Source organism: Lissotriton helveticus, chromosome 6 (genome assembly GCF_964261635.1).
Source record: "Lissotriton helveticus chromosome 6, aLisHel1.1, whole genome shotgun sequence".
Classification (NCBI taxonomy): Eukaryota; Metazoa; Chordata; class Amphibia; order Caudata; family Salamandridae; genus Lissotriton; species Lissotriton helveticus.
In genome coordinates, this window is record NC_136067.1 from 826,585,210 (window position 1) to 826,604,831 (window position 19,622).

A 19,622-nucleotide genomic window follows, 5' to 3' on the forward strand; every position below is an offset into this window, starting at 1 on the left:
AGTGTACAATGCAATGTAGTGTGGGCAACCATTCATGCCTGGCTGACTAAAACTGATTCTGAAGTGTGTTTTGGAAGTAGCACTCTGATAAACAATGGGCCCCAGATTTGGAAACAATACACTTTGTGTAGCTGTGGGCTATGGTGAATGCCGAGTTAATGGAAAACTTGAGCTTGTGATGTATTAAAAAGAAAAATGGGTGACAAATGCTCCTAGGAAAATGAGTTTTCTTGTACAAATGTGTATGCAGCACTAATTGTGTAGCACTGGCACTGACCAAGGGAAAGAGCCTGAGGAATGATCTAAACATGTTCAACATGTAGTTCTAGTGTGCGTTTCTATTTATTTGTTTTTGGGGTGGGGCTGGTGCAATGCTCCCATAGCGGTTTCTGAATTTACAGCTAGGTCAGAGCAGGTCTGATTTCAACGAGGTATATCAGTCCAGATCCTGGCTGTGTAGATTAATACTTATTGGTACCTTCATGCACCTTTCTATCATCAGTACACTGATATCCCTGCTCCTGGTGTGGTAATGTCTGCCAGAAGGGATTCATTTCTTCACTAGTTTTATTGTATGTTCTTTCTAACTGTACTTGTCTTGTAGGTGATCCAACTGAAAAAACAAGCATTGGCATAGCCAATAGGTCTCGCCTTTGGGACCTTATAAGTGCTTAGCCCTGCAACAGGTGATTTGTTGCACCAAGGATATTGTGCTGGATAACTAAACACGTATAAGGCCCCAAAGGCGAGACCTATTGGCTATGCCAATAGTTGTTTAAAATTTTAATTAAACCCCAGCGAACCCGCGCTAGCCCCCCTCCCACCACCAACCCAACCCACGAGTCATGCCGGCCGCGACAGAAATCTGGTATCAATGGCGGGTGTTCCGGGTGCTGTGAGGGGATCCTGAACAGGTGAGATGAGCACTGTATCCGTAATGTCATACCCTCTAGGATAACAAACGATAATAATGTAAACAACTGGTCAATTACTTCTGTAAACTCTATTAATGATGTACTGCTGGTTTAATATTGTTGCAATAGAAAGATTTAATAAAAAATACAACGTTTTTACAGACTAAGTTTTAAAACCAGCCACACGCACAAGTGCAGGTTTGATCGCGATCTCTTTATGTTGGTGTGCGTGTTATCAGCTCTAAAGCATAATTATGTAGGTAATGCAATTCTCCATTTCCGGAAACCTATCACATGCCTTATGAGGCACAGACCCAACTACCGAGTCTAGGCCGCAAAGCCATCCCTAGGGGCACCTGAAGAGAGCTCGAAGGGCACTTCGAATGGCTCCACAGTCACCAGATTAGGTCCGCTACAGTCACTACTGTCCCAACTTCCACTAGGTAAATACTGTGAGAGTTCAGTATAGCACTACTCAGTGAGGGCAGAAGCAGACAACCCGAGGCCTCCAGCTGAGCTATATGTCCTCCTGAGTGGCACCAGCCTGAGTAGCGTCACAGCATGGGGCTTCGATTCGGCCAGTTTGCGGTGTCTCGCTCTTTCTTCCCCCAACAAAACACTGGGGGCCGTTGCAGACTCACTCCTTAGACGTCCCACTCCCTAAGCGTAACTCCTCTTCGGAACCGGAAGGGGAAGGCACAATCGTCACTGGTCTAGCTATGCTGCATCAGCAGACGTCATTGATAAATACATGTTCATTTGCATACTACATGCTGATGTGTTCAAGAGTGTGGCTTACGTACGTGCAGCTGGACGCGACCAACATCTGCCGTTGAACGTGCTATCGTCAGTGCGTAAATTTGGCAGCCATCTTAGAACGGTGGGGTATAGTACTGCTGAATTATGAACTCAAAACAAAATGTGTCAGAATATGACTCGTGATATAACGAAGTGGGCAAAAGGGCTGGAAAAGTAAGCCTTTAACGCCCGAGTCCGTGAAGATAAGGAACCAGCCTTTTACTCGGGTTACCCTATCACAGCTTGACAACAGTAAGAAACCAAACAGTGACGTAAGACTTATTCTAGCATGGCTGCCACTGGAGACACAAGCCAAGCCGGTTGCTTCGGTGCTACTGCAGCCTTTTCGTTCGTCGGGCGTTTGTGACGGAGTGCGAGAAAGGCGTGTCGAGCGTCGGCTCCGCTCCTCCCCTCTACTGTGTGTTGGGGCAGTTGTTGGCTCGCGGCGCTGGGTCTGCGTCAGTGAGCGCGCGCCCCCTGCCCTGCTCCCCACACCTCGGAGGAGCCGCCATGGCTGGGCAGCAGTTCCAGTACGATGACAGCGGCAACACCTTCTTCTACTTCCTCACCTCCTTCGTGGGGCTCATCGTTGTGCCGGCCACCTACTACCTGTGGCCCCGAGACCAGAACTCAGGTGAGTGCCCCCCACGATAAACAAGGTCGCGAGCATCAGCAAAGCCAGGCTCCAGGGATGTTGGTTGGTTACATCTGTTACACTTGCTGTTGTCACTAGGTACACCCAGCTCCCTCTGCTTCCTCATGTACCTTTGGTTATTGAGGCCTCCAGGGCAGGCAATATTGATGTTACATGACAGTTTTTTTGAGGGGGGCGAAAGGCTACCGAAGTGTGAGGCTTTGTTATTGAAGTCAATTGGCTATATGTACTAGCCAAGAGAGAAGCTCCTGGTTCTTCAAGTGACAGACCCACTCCCCACTTTCTATTCGGTTCCCTCTAGATTTGCAGCAGTTCCTGGGCATTCCAATACAAATTTAAAGTTGGACAAGCATTTATGAGTTTCGTTCCTAACTGTGGCAGTCTGAGAGCCATGGTCACAGTGCTCCAGGTTGCAAGAGTTTTTGAAGATCTTTGATGCTGGTTTGTGTGACGCATTGCATAGCTGGTTGGTGCCCACTTGTTTTTGAGTGAGCCATGGTGCAGTGGAGGTATATTTCCATGTTCCTTTTATAAATGCAAGTCGCACACCTGAAACGTTTTATTCGTTTTCCCTATCGTAAGCTAGGTTATAGGAAGGGTACCCGTATCAGCCGAAATTATTTGAAACCTAACCTGCATGAAGCATCTGTGCAGTGTAGGATACTCAGCGTACCCAGCCAGTTAATTGCATGCTGACAGCTGCTGTGTTGTAGCACCCTCTAGCAATCGTCCCGCTGTCAGTAAACCGAGAAAGTTCTTACAGCACACAGGACATGCAGGCTTTCAGCGATGTAAAAGAAGGCCTACGTGCACCCATTCACTTTTTCGTACAGCTGTTAGTGACTGTAGGCATCTTGAGCTGTACATCGTGCGCATCTTCCTTGCAAAATCAGTGCCCATCTGCACCCGTGTTAGCAATTTGAACTTGATTTAGGTTGCTATAGTGTTCAAGCTTTGCTTTCCTCCCTCCATTTTTTTCCTTGTGTCACGGTCATTATGTAGTCCCTTGAGTTTACAGCTGTTTTCATCTTTAATGGCTCGCCGAATTATCCAGTTTTAAATCCGTTGTGAAATTCTCTGTTATGTTCTTCTGAATCATCTTTTTTCCGTTGAGTTAGTGGCAGTTGCATTTTACAGAGCTTTAGGTAAACTTATTGGTGGTAAATCAGTTCTTCAGGACGGTGAGAAGGCACAGTCCTCGTTTAAATGTACTAAGGACATGCGTATCAAAGAAAGAGTAAATAATCTTAAAGTATGTAACGCCTGGTAGGATTTAGAGTCTTAGATCATGCCAGTGGCCATACTTGCTTATGACTTCATTGTTGACGTTTTGACAGGTAGGATTAGAGCCAGTCGTTCCAGTCTCTATCCCTTATTAATGTGTTCCCGCCGCGGTTTTAAACCCTTTGTTTTTTCCTATAGGTAGCTGTGGTTTTGTAGGGTTCTTATACCTTTTGTACTCGTGCCCGCGTTTAATGTAATATTGTATATTGGAAAGCAGAATCTGAGCTTACAGAAAGTTCAAGCCTTCTACCCGCCCAGTCCCCGAAAGGGTGGCCAGCATATACCCTCAAGGACTGGATTCCTTAAAGATTTTCTGGATAACCTCTGGCAGTCTATATAATTTTCCTTATACATGGATCAATGTTTGTGGTTATCCCGAAATCTGTTATGGATCTAGGCTGAACACCACCGCTCTGCACTTAATTGGCTTGTTGCAGCCCATGCTGCTGGTCTCGGCTTGGATTAGGCCTTCCACTTCTGCAGTGATAAGGCAGTTCACCATGTCACTCCAAAAAGGTATTTCTAAATCAGTGTCAAAGCTTCCTTTGCTATTTTTTTTACCTTATTCATGGGGCCACTGGAATTATGTGCAGGGGAGAACCAAATGATGCAGCATGGTTGACTAAAGGGGTCAACGAAAAGGCAAATTGTGGCAGAACGCAACACTTTTTTTCTGGTACTACTTATTTTTCAATTTTTAGATATATTAATACTTTCCGGGCAATATTTTCTGATTAGTAGCAGTATAACAACCAAATACAGAAATAAGCAACTGAAAAATGATCAGTTAACCTTTGTGAAGGGCGCACAAACACAGACGGGCAATTTTTCAGTAACTTTTGAGCTAGAAACACAATAAAAAAAACTCTGCAGATTACGCAGCAGATGAATTATGTGGAAAATGTGAACAATATAGAACTATGCTGAAAAACATAATTCTAGTGGCCATGCTTATACCTTCTCTACAAATATGCACTCTGAAGCAGAGCGAATAGCATATATTGATCGCTTAATAAGTTTATATGTCTGTGTACAGGAACCGTGGTGGGTAGTGTGGTATATCTCCCCTAGATGTGTGTGGTGGACGCAGGAAACAGTATTCCCCCACCCCGATTATTAAATAGAAGCAGTTTTTAAACAATGGTAGACAGACTCTGGTAAGCTATGCTGCATATCATCTCAGTCTTCCTGATGTGGTGTCACCTGAGGAGTAAGCTCTGAGGGGTTTCTATGACATTTGTTTTGATAAATATTTAATTGCAGCCACTGAGGTGTTGAGCCTCATCTAAAATCAGCCTGTTTGTCAAGTCAAGGTGTCAGCCCCTGGGTTTAGTTCTCCCTAAGGATGTCCGTGTAATGATTTCAACCCCTTACCCCACTGCAAAAATGTAGTCTCCTACGCCTTTGCATCTGTCATTGCTTCCTACCTGTGCTCTTCCTTTAATTTTCGTAGCCCACCCATTTGAGCCCCATGGATTTGGAAGATCAACATTTTCTCAAAATGAATGAGGTATTTAGTTGTTGTCAACAATAACGTTTGTGGGAGGGAGCTCTAGTGGTAAAGCAGCTCTTTTTTTGTTTTTTGCATATTGCCATTATTTTATGTTCCCTTTTTTTTGCATATTGCCATTATTTTATGTTCCGTTTTACTTTCAAAGTTCAAGTAATTTGGACATTTTAACCTAAAAAATACTTTCTTTTCGGTTTGTGATTTCTTGCCACACACCAATTCACATGCCGTATAGAACATTGTGCAATTAGTACAGCAGATACATTGTACTAACATCATTTAATCCAGCATCACAAACACTTTTGAATTCAGGAGTGCTAGGACTTCTTTTACATTCATCTTTTATCCCCTCCCCCAAATGTAACCCTTCTTTTTATTTGCCTGGAAAGAATTTTAGTACTGAATGTAATGCATTTTTGGCAGTTGCCAGTAGTATGTTTTAACCCTAGTAAAACGAGTCCTTGCTTCCAGATCAGAAATAAGCCTTAGAGAAAATTAGTTTGTTTGATTTATTATGTTGGTTATTTTGTAAAAAGTTTATATGTGTTTTAATAAGGAAATACTGCAAGACGTTCGTTACTTGCTCGGATTATTCATAGAGCCTCTGTTATTGTGATACTGGGAATTTTTTCTTTTTAAGCAAAAGACACACAAATGAAGGACGGAATGCTGAACAAATCAAACATTCACCCGCAGTCAAGAGATCTGTGTTAAATTCATCATTCTTTTGCTCACCATGCCACCCCTTTTTAGACACAGCCAATTGCATATCAGTCTTGATCCTGCTCCTCATGGGAACAGTCCATCCCGAACTGCTAAGCCAGGTCCTCCCCGGACCAGAAACAATCAACATGTTATGTTATGTTAAAAGCACTTGTAAAGCGCAACAGCTGCCCCAACAAAGGAGCGTCCCGGCGCTACTGAGTGGAGACTGGTGAGTTGGCTACTGATGACACACTACAGGACTAGACCATAGGAAAGAGAACAGTCTTAATCTCCTTCCTAAATGCCAAGTAGCCAGTCATACCACGGATATGAACTGGCAGAGTCTTCCACAGTCTTGAGGCTTTATTTCTGAATGATCTTCCTCCTGCCCTAGTTTTCTTCACCTGCGGGACAACCAATAGATTTTGACCACAGGAACGAAGCTGGCGCTCAGAGACATAGGGTTGAACCAGATCTAACAAAATCTCGGGTGAGGCTAGTTTCCATGCCTTGAACACCATACATAGAGCCTTAAACTCTAAGCGATTGGTCATAGGCAGCCAGATTAGGCGCCGAAGTGCATTAGATGCTGAACTGGATCTACGCAGACCGAGTAGCATTCTTGCATATGTGGTCTGCACTCTCTGCAGCCCAGCAATTTCTGCCGTATTGGCCCCCAAATAAAGCATAGAGGCATAGTCAAGGCGAGACAAGATTGTCGCCTGCACGATGGTCTGTCTGGTAGTAGTATCAAAGAATTTAAGGATGGGCTTAACCCCACGAAGTAGCCCAAAACACGACCCTGCTACCTTCTTAGTCTGGGTCTGATAATTAAGAGGACTGTCCACCCAGACTCCAAGGTTTTTAACCACCTGTTTTGGGAAGGGGACGATACCCAGACTTTGCGGCCACCACTGGTCGCTCCATAGACCCTGGTCCTTACCTACAAGCCGGCTTTGTGGTATCACTCCTCATCAGCCAGGCTAACTTGAATCCACTGGCACAGTGAGCCTGGAAACCACATCTGGGCACACCCGGGCGAGTAATCAAAAGAGACACAAATGATGGAGAGAATGTGGAACAAATCAAACATTCAACCCCAGTCAAGAGATCTGGGTCAAATCCATTTCTCATTTGCTCACCATGCCACCCCAATTTGGACCCAGCCATATGCAAATCAGTCTTGACCCCGTTCCTCATTGCTTTTTGTAGGCTTGGAGTCCACCCATTGTTTACCATTGGCTTGCTTCATGGTCACTCTCATTTACTTGCTTCTTATTGGTCAGCTGCAAGGCTTCCTTCCGCTTTACGTATCTGTTCCTTCCCTTGAGCATAGATGCATTACTTGCGTCTTCCTAAGCTCATTTTTTTATTACATTTTCTTCGTTTTTGAGCACTCTACCAGAGTGCACCCTTTTCAGCTGGCTCTCTTGTGTACTGCTTCTTACCCCCTGTGTTCCTCCCTCGTCCATGTTGTTGCTTGCCCAAAGCCTTCCTTCCTTTGTTGGTTACCCTATCCCTTCCACCCTCCTTCTGCTGTCCTTCAGCTTGCCTGTCCTCTTGTCCACATGCTTACTCCCAACCACGCCCTCCCACCCCTTTTGTCTGTTTTTGTCCCTGACTTGCCCTCTATCTGTGTTGTTTCCTACCCTCCCCCCCCCTTTCTCTGTTGCTCCCTGCCACCAACATGCAGTAACATTGCGCTGGCTGCAGCATATCGTTTTCTTTTACCTCACACCCTCCGTTGTCCATGTTGCTCTGCCAGCACTGGCCCGGCGTCCCAGTGCTGTGTTTTTTTCTTTACGGTCAGCCATGCCGTACAGCATCTATGCTGCTGTACAAAATGGCTAAAAGAACATTGACGAAGCCAATTGCACTCTTGTAAGCCAGACCTTATGGTATCTCAAATGGCTTTGAAACATTTTTAAAAAGACAAATCTGAGAATGGTTCAATTTATGTAAAATATCAATTTGAGTGGGTCTCAGGCATTACCTGCCATCACCAGCCGTGACTATAAAGTCTTATGGTAGATGTACTTCTATATGGTATACATACACTACCACCAGATTGTTGGGCATGACATTTCTGTTTTGGTATTAATATTGCTTTGTGCCGTTACCAATGCATGAATAATGCTTGATAATGTAATTGTTTTGCATAAAGGGATGGTTGATAACATGCGGGAGTCAAAACGTTTCTCAATAGAAGTTTGTGCAACCATTGATCTATTTACCCACGCACAGGGGAGGATCGTTCGCTGTCTTCAACAAACATGGTTGATTTCTGTTATTTCTTATAGTTGAGGAGGTTTGGCACTTGTCTGTGAATCATGAATAGAGGCATCCATAAATTAAAGTTTTATGCCCATGTTAATGCAGTGCTACTTTATGTATTTAAACCAGGTTATCAAATGACAGTCTTCATTTCGAAGTCGTTAAATTACTAACAATATTCAGCCAGTCGGTCTAACTGTCTTGTTACAAACTTTTATAACTCTTTTAATGTCTTATGAAAATAAGTGTTTGTGACTAAACACTTTATCTAGGCAAAGCAATACGTGCTGCTTTTTTTCCTGAACGTGTGCACACGTTATTTTATTGTGTATCCCTTTTCTGTGGTCACTTGGAATCGATAGTTATGGTGCTAATTGTACCCTGGTCAATATAGTGTACTGTTTGGCAGGAATTTTGTAGTACTGTGTCTAGAATGGACCATGGAGTGATAGTTGTCAACGTTGCTGGTCCGCATTTCTTTTTATAATTGTCAAATCTAGAATTTTAGGTGCACTGCATTAGCAAAGTTAAAAGTTCAAAATATCAGTGTCTGCACTGGGGAAATGTTCAAGTTAAAAAGTGAAAACAAATGCTTTTTTTTAATGAACAGTCTGGCTTGATTACATTCATAATGGCAGCTGTGCTATGTAGTGGAGAAAGTGTCTTGGCTATTTAGATAGCTCGGTAGTTCTAAAATAGGCATTTCATTGCAAGCAGTATGCAAAATGTCTAATATTGTCTTTCTGTCCAGAGCATTAATCACCCCTCCCAGCCCCTCATGTTCCCCTTAATGTCCATTTGCATCCTCCCGTTTGGTGGTCCGCTTCATTGTTTGTTGGTCATTATCCCCCATTATTTCTTTCCCTTGATTTGTAAATTGTGTGCAGATACTGTGAGCACCTGAAGCAAATGTAAATCGCTCCATGAGGTTTCTTTGTACAGTTTGGATCATAGAGTATAAATGATCCAGTCTGCGTTTTGATCTTATACATGGCGGGTTTTCTTTAACATACGCCATTTGAGGATTTCCATGAATGGTTTAGCCAGGTTCTCGGTTCCTATTATCATTTGTTTTCATTTTATTACTCCTATTTCGGGGGCCCCAGTCACCACCCATCACATTCTGGGTAAATTTAATCACATATCTTAAGTTGAGGATTAGTGGGCCTGTGATTCACGAGGTGGGACATTTAAATGCTATGGCAATATTTCTACAATAGATGCTGGAGCATTTGAGCAGTCATAGGGTCAACTACATGATTGAGAAGAGTATTTAAAACCAAGGAGAAAGAAGGATACCTGGGGACCTCAACATCTTTCCTCATACTGTTATATTGAAAAGCCTACCTAGCGAATCTTGTTGAAACTTCGTGGCCCTTGCAACGGGCAGGCCTATATTGACTGACCTTTGTTTCCTCACTCAAAGTTCATTTCAATTCAGTGACTAATTATTCTCCCTCGCACCAGTATGAATGCAGCTTCACTAGAGTGTTAGGGAAGCAGAAGTGACATGACACAAAGTTTGACCTGATGTCATCGGAGGGTGTATTGCTTCACCCTGTCCTGGCTCCTCATCGGCCTCCTATTTGCGGCTGAGGGGTCAATGGGAAGAGCAAGAAGGGGAAACCACTGAAAGTAAAGGGGGCAATTATAGAGTCGTATCTGCCTTCTGTTCTTACCACTCAGTGCTGTCATGACCTCTGTGACGTAGGTGGGAAGGAGGGTGCCAGGATTACCAAAAAATTATCCAGCGTAGCAGATACTTCCCCAAATTGATGCAGACTGCATAAGTCGGCACCAGCTAATCCGATATCTGTATTTTAAGCACTGTAGTGTCCAGTCATATTGAGAATATCCTGCAGGGACAAATGCCCTGCATCCTTCAGTCTCACCATACGGAACATAATCCCCTCGAAATGCAATGCCCTTCTTTGCTTTTACTGGCATACTTTTATTTATTGCTCAGTTGAATTGCTAATCTTTCTCAAAGAAAATTTGCAGGGCAAACAGACATCTTTAAGTGATGTTGCGTGGGTATTTGCAGTGAGCGCTGTGACAACTTTGTGTGTCTTGTTTCATGGTATACTCTTAGAGTACGTATGGCATTGATTCTAGATTTTTTGCTATCCTAGGCTCTGCTTAAGGTGACTCGAGCAATGTAGGGGAGTGCCTGCTGGTATGATATAAGCCAGATAATTGTGCGTCATTGTACTGCAGACAAAGCTGCCAAATTTGCTTAAACAAACTACAGCAGACAAGCCATTTCCTGTTTATTCTATTGCGATGCCCATTACATTTTGCATTTAGCCCTTCCCATCTTTTCAACGGCCTAAATTTACAAGGTTTACACTAATGACCTTGACGTCACCTGCTTCTGCTTGTCCACCTCCACAATCAAGAGTACAGATGCACTCTGACTGGAATACTCAATCGTGCTCAGATCAGTTCAACAAGTACATTGCTAAACGCAGACATCCCGTTTTCTATATCCAATGTCTGCCAGTGTTGGCGATTTTATCTCAATGCTGTACGTTATGATGCTGAGGTATATTTGAAGTCTGTGAAGTTTAATTGGAAACAAAAAAGACTCTTTTTTCACGTGTGCTGCAGCTTTTAACTAGGACTAAGTGAGTTGTACTGTGTGCAGGCGCAGTTCTCTTGGAACTTAATTTGCACCTGTCTCTGCTGCACAACACAGAAGGCAGAGAACAAATGATGGGCACTGTGGTCGACCTTTGACACTCCTGTATAGGTGAATCCTGTAACAGTAATAACGGATCTTTAGGTAGCACTAATCATCCAGACTGAAAGACCCTGCAGGAGTTGAGGTTGGATGTAGCAAAAATTATACTGTTCTTGCTCTCTTCTTTATCTCGCCAGTGGAGTCCTTCTGCATTCTTCTTTGCAGTTTTTTTTTCTTCTTACAATAGGGTATGCTAAAAGCCCGGTTATGGCTGATCAGATGCAAAAATGTAGGTCTTCGATTAAAGCAATTTAATTTAAACACCCCAGATGCACTAGGGAGAAAGTAGACTATAGCCACATGATTTTACCAATGTTTGCTAGGGAGAGATTACTGGAATTAGATGATATGGCCCTTACAGATGACGGTTGGATGGGGTGTCACAGCAGCTATTAAATTCAGTGTGTTGGTGTTACATCTGAGGTAAAAGAGGAGGAGGATGATGTCCTTGTTTTTTCTTCTTGCAAGAAGATGCAAAGCTATACATTGGATATAAAACGGGGGCCTTCTATTGGATGGGTGGTGTAAAGACCTGACTTTATGAATACCAGGCAAGAAAGTGGTGGAGGAAATAAGAGGGAAATGAAATTGAGTTTTGAGTGGACGCTTCGGCCTAGTAAATATGTATTAAGTTCGGCTGGGTAAGTGCACCCAGGTGTTTGGGACTTATGGATGAATCTTTTGGTTTTATTGTTAAACATTGTATTTACAGAAGCAAAATTATCTGTAAAGACTGGGTTGACTTGGTGTGGGACTGCGTTTTTAAGATTGCAATATTTTAGTCGCAGCTGCAATAAAAAAAACAGTCAGCTCGGCTGGTATTCCTTTGTTCCAGTGGGTTACAAAAGCATATTCAGTCATTGCATTGACTGGAAACCGTAGCAACAGGTGAGCATTTGAGGTGGTCGATTGTTGTTAACACCGTCTGTGGGTTAGCTTTCAGTAAGGAACAGAAGGTAAGGTGAACCTTTGTCCACATATGAGATAGAAAGGCCTTGGTTCTGAAGAACTCCCATGAAATATTCCAATACCATTATGGTGTCTTATGCGTGCTCAACTTCCACACGCATCCAAAACGCCTCCGCCCGACTGATCGTCAACGTCCCCCGCCCCAGCCACTTCACCCCCCCACTTGAGAGACCTACACTGGCTCCTTGTCGACAAGAGGATCACCTTCAAGCTCCTCACCCACGCACACAAAGCACTCCACAACGCCGGACCAGCCTCCCTGAACAGCTGACTCCGCTTCGACACCCCCCCCTGACAGCTCCGCTCCGCCAGCCTCGCCGCGGTCCCCCGCATCCAACAAACGACCTCCGGCGGCAGATCCTTCTCCTACCTCGCCGCCAAGACCTGGAACACCCTCTCCACCCACATATGGCAGACCCAGGACCTGCTCGCCTTCAGAAGACTCCTCAAGACCTGGCTCTTCGAACAATAGCAGCACCCCCTCCCCTCAGCGCCCCCTCCCCTCAGCGCCTTGGGACCCTCACTGGTGAATAGTGCGCTTTATAAATACTCTGATTGATTGATAAGAGTGAAAGATTATGCCCATTTCTATCCTAATAAACTTAGAAAAAGCAGTGACAAAACAGTCATTTTTAAGAGTAAATACCGTATATATTGGCTAAAATCACATTTGCAGTGCAGGCAGATAACGTTAAATCTATAGGCAATTTTACGTGGCCTATCGTGGTTCAAAGTGCACGAAGCAACAGTCTTTTTTCATGTTTCCATCCTCTCTTCCAAGTGGATGTTATGACAGTGAATATACCCAGAAAAAACGAGGTGGTAAAACACAAGTTAGATGCATCTCACAATCTCAGGCCATAGACAGCAGAGCACTATATATTTTATAGGTTTACACAGCTAGCCTGACAGACAGGTTATATCAGTGTTTAGGGTTTTAGCCATCATGGATTATTAGTCGTAATATAAAGCTTTATAAACGTACACAATAAAATGCCTCCACATGTGTCGTGGAAACTGCCATACAGACAAGTGCCAGTGGCTCCAATGAAAAACATACACAATAAGTCAAGGCCACACCTATTGGCTTTGCCTAGATGAACTGTAGGAACAATCATACATTAATGAGGCCCGGCCATGCCAGTCAGTGGAGGAGGTGTCAGAATTGCGTTGCTGCATTTGTACCATATAAGCACATTTTGTAGCAAGCTAAGCATCTGCTTCAGTGACATATTTGATTGAGTAATCTTGTGTGCATGGTATCCATCTGGTTCAGATTGCAGAGACTGACTGCGGTACGTAAAGCAAAGTATTGGTAAGAACAGCTGTGCTCCTCAGGCAAAGAATGGATGTGATAACAAAGCAGGGCCTAGTCATTTCTGTGCAGAACATTGCTGATTCTACCTACAGCTATACGTATGTCTTTACCCTGACACTACTGACTTAGGTCCTGTTCTGCACTTGTCTGCACTTCTCCTACCTTAGCAACAGTACGTTATCACCGGCTCTCTGTAATTCTCGGTGCATGCCAGAGATGAAAAAAAATCTTGTTTTGTACAATTTGTATTAAATTTAAAGCAAACCGAGGCCCGTCTTAAAGTTTGTTTGTATTATTAAAGAGTCTGGTAGTGTTATTTACTATCATTTTTCTATTTTGTGCGATTTTAAGGAATTAAATATACAGTTGTGTCCTGAAAGAGTTACTCAATTCAGCTATCAAACTGCTACAGATTGCTCTGTCTGTTCTTAGCAATTCCCCTTGGAACTCGGGACCTCCTATACTGATAACCCTAGGGGCATAGTCTCACACTGTGATTTAAGCTGCCTGGAAAGCAATATAATATTCAGCTTTGTAAGTACACGTTAGCTAGTTTCTATAAGTACAGCTGTAGGATGCAGTAAACATAGTGTATGAAGTGCCTTAAATTCCTATTTACATTCAGATTTGTTACCTTTTTGGATGGCAAAATGCCATTTGAAAAAGAAGGAAAGAGAAAGGAGGAAATTAAATAAAAGAGATAAGGGAAACGGACAGCAGGACTGCAAGAAGGTATGAATGAAAAAAGGCAAAAGAAAGAAAAAGGAACGAAATATAAAGAAGGGAAGGTGTCCTCCATTCGATCAGGCAGAGAAAACTTTTCATCACTTCCGACTTTTTTTGCTGTGCATATGCCCGCCCACTTGGGAAACGGTTTAAGATACTAGGCACGCTTCTGAGTTTTAGGCAGTATACCACCACACTAGGAGTTCTGCGCACAGACACCAGTGAAGTAGTTATCGCAGTATCCAAATAAATTCATGCAGCATAGCTCATACAGTTCCGAAGGGAACGTGGAAGAGGCGAGCTCACGGATGCCGGCATGCTCCAGTTGTTAACGTCCCACTTTTAGTGGGCTCTGATCACTCGAGCCCACAGGGAGTTGTCACAAGAGGCTATTATCTAATCTCTACTAAGCACTGGCACTCTTTGATAAGCAAGCACTGCAATGTGATCTTCTTTTTTTATTCAAATGAAATTGATATATGTTTACTAAAGCTATTTAATCTCCAGTATCACATGCACCTTGATGATAGTCTAAGCTTTTATTCTTGAATGTATATATTATTCTTTGTTCTTCATGTGTGCTTTTATTGGGATGATTCTGACAAAATGTATTGCTTTTTTATTGTGGTTTTATGCAAATTTTATCCGAAATAAACTAATAATAATAATGAAGTATGTATGAAAGACAAAAACCAGTGCTCTTAGAGATGGTTTGTGACAGTATTGTTTATAGGTCGAAGCCTGGCGTTCACTGCGCAAGCAGTGTCGCGCAGGCGAGACATTTTGATCTCCAGTATGGGGCTTTAACCCGCCTCTCTCTTCCAGTGGCTAGCTCCATAAATGGAGGCTAGCAATTGGGAGAGAGATGTGGCAATCATTCTCGGAGCAGATTGGTGGGCGTTCCTGTGTTTTTTAAGCTCCGCCCCCTTTGCCTCGTCATGAAGAGATGGGTGTTTCCTTTTTTTTTGTTCATGTTTGCGGCCGCCATTTTTTTCATGGAGCTCGGGCGGGTCGTAATTCCAGTCACTGTACAAACGCACCGCACCGAGTGACTTCCCGCTCTGTGGCTGCGCCCAGCTGCTTTCGGCCCTTTAAACTCCTGAAAGCTTCTTAATCCCGCTGTGGGCATGCCCTGCACGGCCGCTCCTCTCGCCTCCCGATTGGTGACACCGCCCGGGCAAGTGGCGCAGCCCGCACCGGCCTGAGCCCTGCTCTGTAACCGGAGATGGACGGAGCGCTGCTGCCGCCTCTCCCCGGCTCCTGGACACCGTAGCGGGGCTCCTCCTATCTTTGCCCCCTGGCTGGGAGTAGCTTTTACGTTTATGCACAGAGGTTGGCCACGCTGGATTCTCGGCACTTGGACTACAAGGTTTGCATAACCAGCTCTACTCCAACAGACAGCGCCTACTCTCTTGTTTTATCCGTCTTCTGCACCGTGTGCGCAAACCCGTTGTTTTTCTCGCACGTAAAGCATGAAGGGTTGTTACAATGAGCGCGAGGTGCACAGTGTAACTACACTCAATGTGCCAGGCTGGGAAGGATGAAAGTGGGAGGGCGCCCGTCACCGTCCCCTGGGTCACCCCAGGTTTCCCGCCCCTCTCGCTCTACCACGGCGCTCAGTCCGAGGAGCTGTCTCACCGTGGTAATGCAGAGGCAATGCTGCCTTCAGATGGAAACATTACACGTTCAGGCCGGTGGTCACCATCCCAACCGCACCCCGCCTTCAAGTGTGGTGGATAACTGAGAGGTAGAGGAGCTGCGAGTGAGTTGCTAACAAGAAGTATCTACATAGAACAACGTCGGGGCATGGCTGACAGGAGGGCAGGGCATGGCTGACTGGAGGGCAGGGCATGGCTGACAGGAGGGCAGGGCATGGCTGACAGGAGGGCAGGGCATGGCTGACAGGAGGGCAGGGCATGGCTGACAGGAGGGCAGGGCATGGCTGACAGGAGGGCAGGGCATGGCTGACAGGAGGGCAGGGCATGGCTGACAGGAGGGCAGGGCATGGCTGACAGGAGGGCAGGGCATGGCTGACACGAGGACAGGGAAGGGCATGGCTGACAGGAGGACAGGGAATGGCATGGCTGACACGAGGACAGGGAAGGGCATGGCTGACACGAGGACAGGGAAGGGCCTGGCTGACACGAGGGCAGGGCCTGGCTGACACGAGGGCAGGGCCTGGCTGACACGAGGGCAGGGCCTGGCTGACACGAGGGCAGGGCCTGGCTGACACGAGGGCAGGGCCTGGCTGACACGAGGGCAGGGCATGGGAGACAAGGGACTGACACCAGGGCATGGCTGACACCAGGGCATGGCTGACACCAGGGCATGGCTGACACCAGGGCATGGCTGACACCAGGGCATGGCTGACACCAGGGCATGGCTGACACCAGGGCATGGCTGACACCAGGGCATGGCTGACACCAGGGTATAGCATGGCTGACACAAGGACATAGCATGGCTGACACAAGGACATGGCTGACACCAGGGCATGGCTGACACCAGGGCATGGCTGACACCAGGGCATGGCTGACACCAGGGCAGTGCATGGCTGACACCAGGGTATAGCATGGCTGACACAAGGACATGGCTGACACTGCTGACACTGCTGACACGGCTGACACTGCTGACACGAGGGACACGGCTGACACTGCTGACACGAGGGACACGGCTGACACGAGGGACACGGCTGACACGAGGGACACGGCTGACACGAGGGACACGGCTGACACGAGGGACACGGCTGACACGAGGGACACGGCTGAGTGACCAGAGACGATCACAAACGGGGTGATGAAGGACCAGTCAATATTTCCTTCTTGTTTGGACACGTTTCTAGAGACATCTTAACATATAGCTCACTAGATAGCCTCTTAGCAATGGTAATAGTCCCAAGTCTGCATCCCAAACACCGTTCTGGAAAAAACGTCAATATTGGGCATCTCAGCAAATATTTGTTGAATGCTATTTCAAGTCAAATAACATATTAGTTAAGACGTATTTACAAGTAATCTGTCTAAATTATTCATTTCAGTTTAATGAACTGCGGTTGGAACGCTGCGCGAAGCAAGCCACACAAATGTAAGCTTGAAAATGTAATTAAAAAGAAAAAACAGCATTCATCATCCAACCCCCCCCCCCCCCCCCCACCCCTGGATATGTCATAGAATTTTATGGTGTAAACCTGTATCTCGAAATCGTTTACTTTGGGCATATATATATGACTTGCATTTATTTCCTATGGAGGTTAAAAAATATGTTTCAACTACAAATGCATATTTATTCAAACCCCACTCTCTTAAACTGCACGAGGATTCCCAGGCCCAAGCTTTAGATGTACACAGGCAGGCGTGAAACGTACGTTCCTATTTAGACTCAGGTCTTTAAGTGAGCCGGGTCCTGCCGGTGCTAACACCGGTAGTTCTAACAAGCAGGCGCTGAGACGGGTCCCTATGGGGCTACCATGTTTGCCCTAGGCCCCGGGGTGAGAAAAAACACAAAAAACTCTGCAGCAGTACCACACTTCACTACCTTTGATGGAGCTTCCAAAATGTGCCCCTTAAATACAATCCTCGAAACGGGATTCCTGATCCACGTTTTGTCACGGCCTCAGATGTAAGCCTCCATTTGGAGGACACATCGTTTCAACCATTCCGCCTTCAGGTTTCGGGACAGTCTCCTATCCGCCTCCATCCTTCTGCAGGGGAACCCTACCCTCTAAGCGCTTCTTCCACCTACTAAAGAATTCTAGCGCCCCATCACACAACCGCTACACCAACACCACAATAAAAACTTCTTGTCTTGTCGTGACACTGACCTGGCTCGGGCGCCACATATCTAAAACTGACATTAGAAGAATAGTTGTCAAGCCAAGGTCTGGTCACCAAAATTGTCATGCTGATTTGGAGGTCTCTTGCACTAATGGTAAAATATGTGGTGAAATGTATCCCTCCGCAACTGCACAGGACACTTCGAGTGCGGCCTTCGGACCCTTGCACTAATGGTTAAATATATGGTGAAATGTATCCCTCCGCAAATGGGGGCACTAAGAGGGCCGCCTTCCGAGTCGTGCACTAATGGTTCATATATGGTGAAATGTATCCTTCCGCAACTGCACTGGGCACTTAAGAGCGCAGCCTTGAAAGCCACACGGGACCCTCCACCAAGGGCCTGTCCAGTAGGTACAAGACAGCCTCCTTTCTTGATTGGCTTGTAAAGTGCCGGCCTGTGCGTGCGAGGCCGCCATTCTGCAGTGCTGATGGCTATAATGAAGGCAGTTCTTGAGTTAACCATCTTTGCAGGGATGGAAAGGCTGGAACAGCAGAGGGTCGGGGAGGGGGGAGGGCACTCCTGTGACATGAGTGTACAATGCCCCCATGCAGCCCTGCATCCCCACCGATCCTGCTTAGACGGGGGCGTGAACGAGGAATTAAAGTCCGTAAGACCGGGCTTTTAATTATTATTGTATCATGGTTCGTGCAATCAGGCACAAGACGGTGTGCGCTGCACAGCCAGTATGTTTCCTTTTTTAGTAGGACCGTAGGAATTATGTGGCATGGGCTTGGGGACTGCGAAAGGTAAAGGACAGTGAGAGGGACTGCGAAAGGTAGAAGCCAATGTGAGGAACTGTGAAACGTAGAGGTCAGTGTGAGGGTCCTTCCAAGGTCGATAACATGAATATGATTGTCTTAGAATTCAGCACATTATTCAAGTACCAGGGCCCATTTGATGTTTGTCGCTGCCTCTTTAGTAGTGCCCCGTTCCCCACTGTTCCGCAGTCATGTGACCCTACCGTTTCTCCTTCCTTCTCCCATTTGACCTCAAGTGTGGGCCTTCCACTGGTCCCGCAGCCAATACGTGTGTTAATTCATAAACTGCGCCTGCTCTGTGCCCGTGGCGGTGGAGAAGCATCCCTGAAGCTGGCCCACCGCGCCAGCCACACCTTGGGTTCCTTAATCTTGAGCACCATGGAAGCCGGCTCTATTTCGGAACCCCCTCGTGGGTGTGAAGTCCTGTCTGCGTCTCCAGGGCTCTTCCTAGCTCGGGTCAACACAAAGCACTGGCATGTGTGACGCAGCCTCTGACCCTCGGCACCTGGGACCGCTTCAGTCAGTCTCAGGCCTCTAGCCACGGGGCAGTGGCATTGCCTCCACCCTCATAGGGACTCTCCCAAGATGGAAGATGTAGGTGAGAGAGGGCCTTGTAGGTGCATTCCCATGCACGAGCGGTTTGTCCTTTGTGCCTTCAGCCGCGAAGTGTTAAGTGCTAGAAAAGGGGTGGGGCACAGGAAGGGGGACGGTTGTTTAAGCTGCTGCCCGGGGAGCCAGACAGTAAAATCACTAGAATTCCATGGCTATAGAATCTGATAATTCCAGTAGTGTGTGTGGCTTTGTGTGTGTATGTGGGTGCAAATGCAATAGGTCTCGCATTTGCGAGAGATTAAGCTATTGGCATTGTAAATGACAATGCCATTTATTTATGTGTTTTCAAAACCAAAACATACATAAAAAATTTGTCATTTACAATGCCAATAGCTCTAACTTTTGCAAAGGCCGTTGCATTGTAAATGCTTGTTTAAAGTCTATGGTGATTATATGAACACATTAATATTCAATTTATGTGGGCGAACAGTAATGGTTTATATTATTGAAATGCCTCAATGCTGAAAATTAATTATACCCAACTCTTGACATCAGTTATTAGGAATTGCTGTTTGAATTTTTACA

At 45.7% G+C, this 19,622-nt stretch overlaps 1 protein-coding gene across 1 annotated transcript in view; it reads left to right on the forward strand.

Annotated features, from left to right (window-relative positions):
• The first annotated feature begins 1,698 nt into the window (after window positions 1–1,698).
• Window positions 1,699–19,622, forward strand: part of SEC63 (SEC63 protein translocation regulator) — an 844,363-nt gene continuing 826,439 nt past the window's right edge. Inside the window, exon 1 of the mRNA XM_078648413.1 lies at window positions 1,699–2,346. Coding sequence (XP_078504539.1) covers window positions 2,223–2,346 — 124 coding nt within the window. The 5' untranslated portion in view covers window positions 1,699–2,222. The remainder of the gene's footprint in view (window positions 2,347–19,622) is intronic.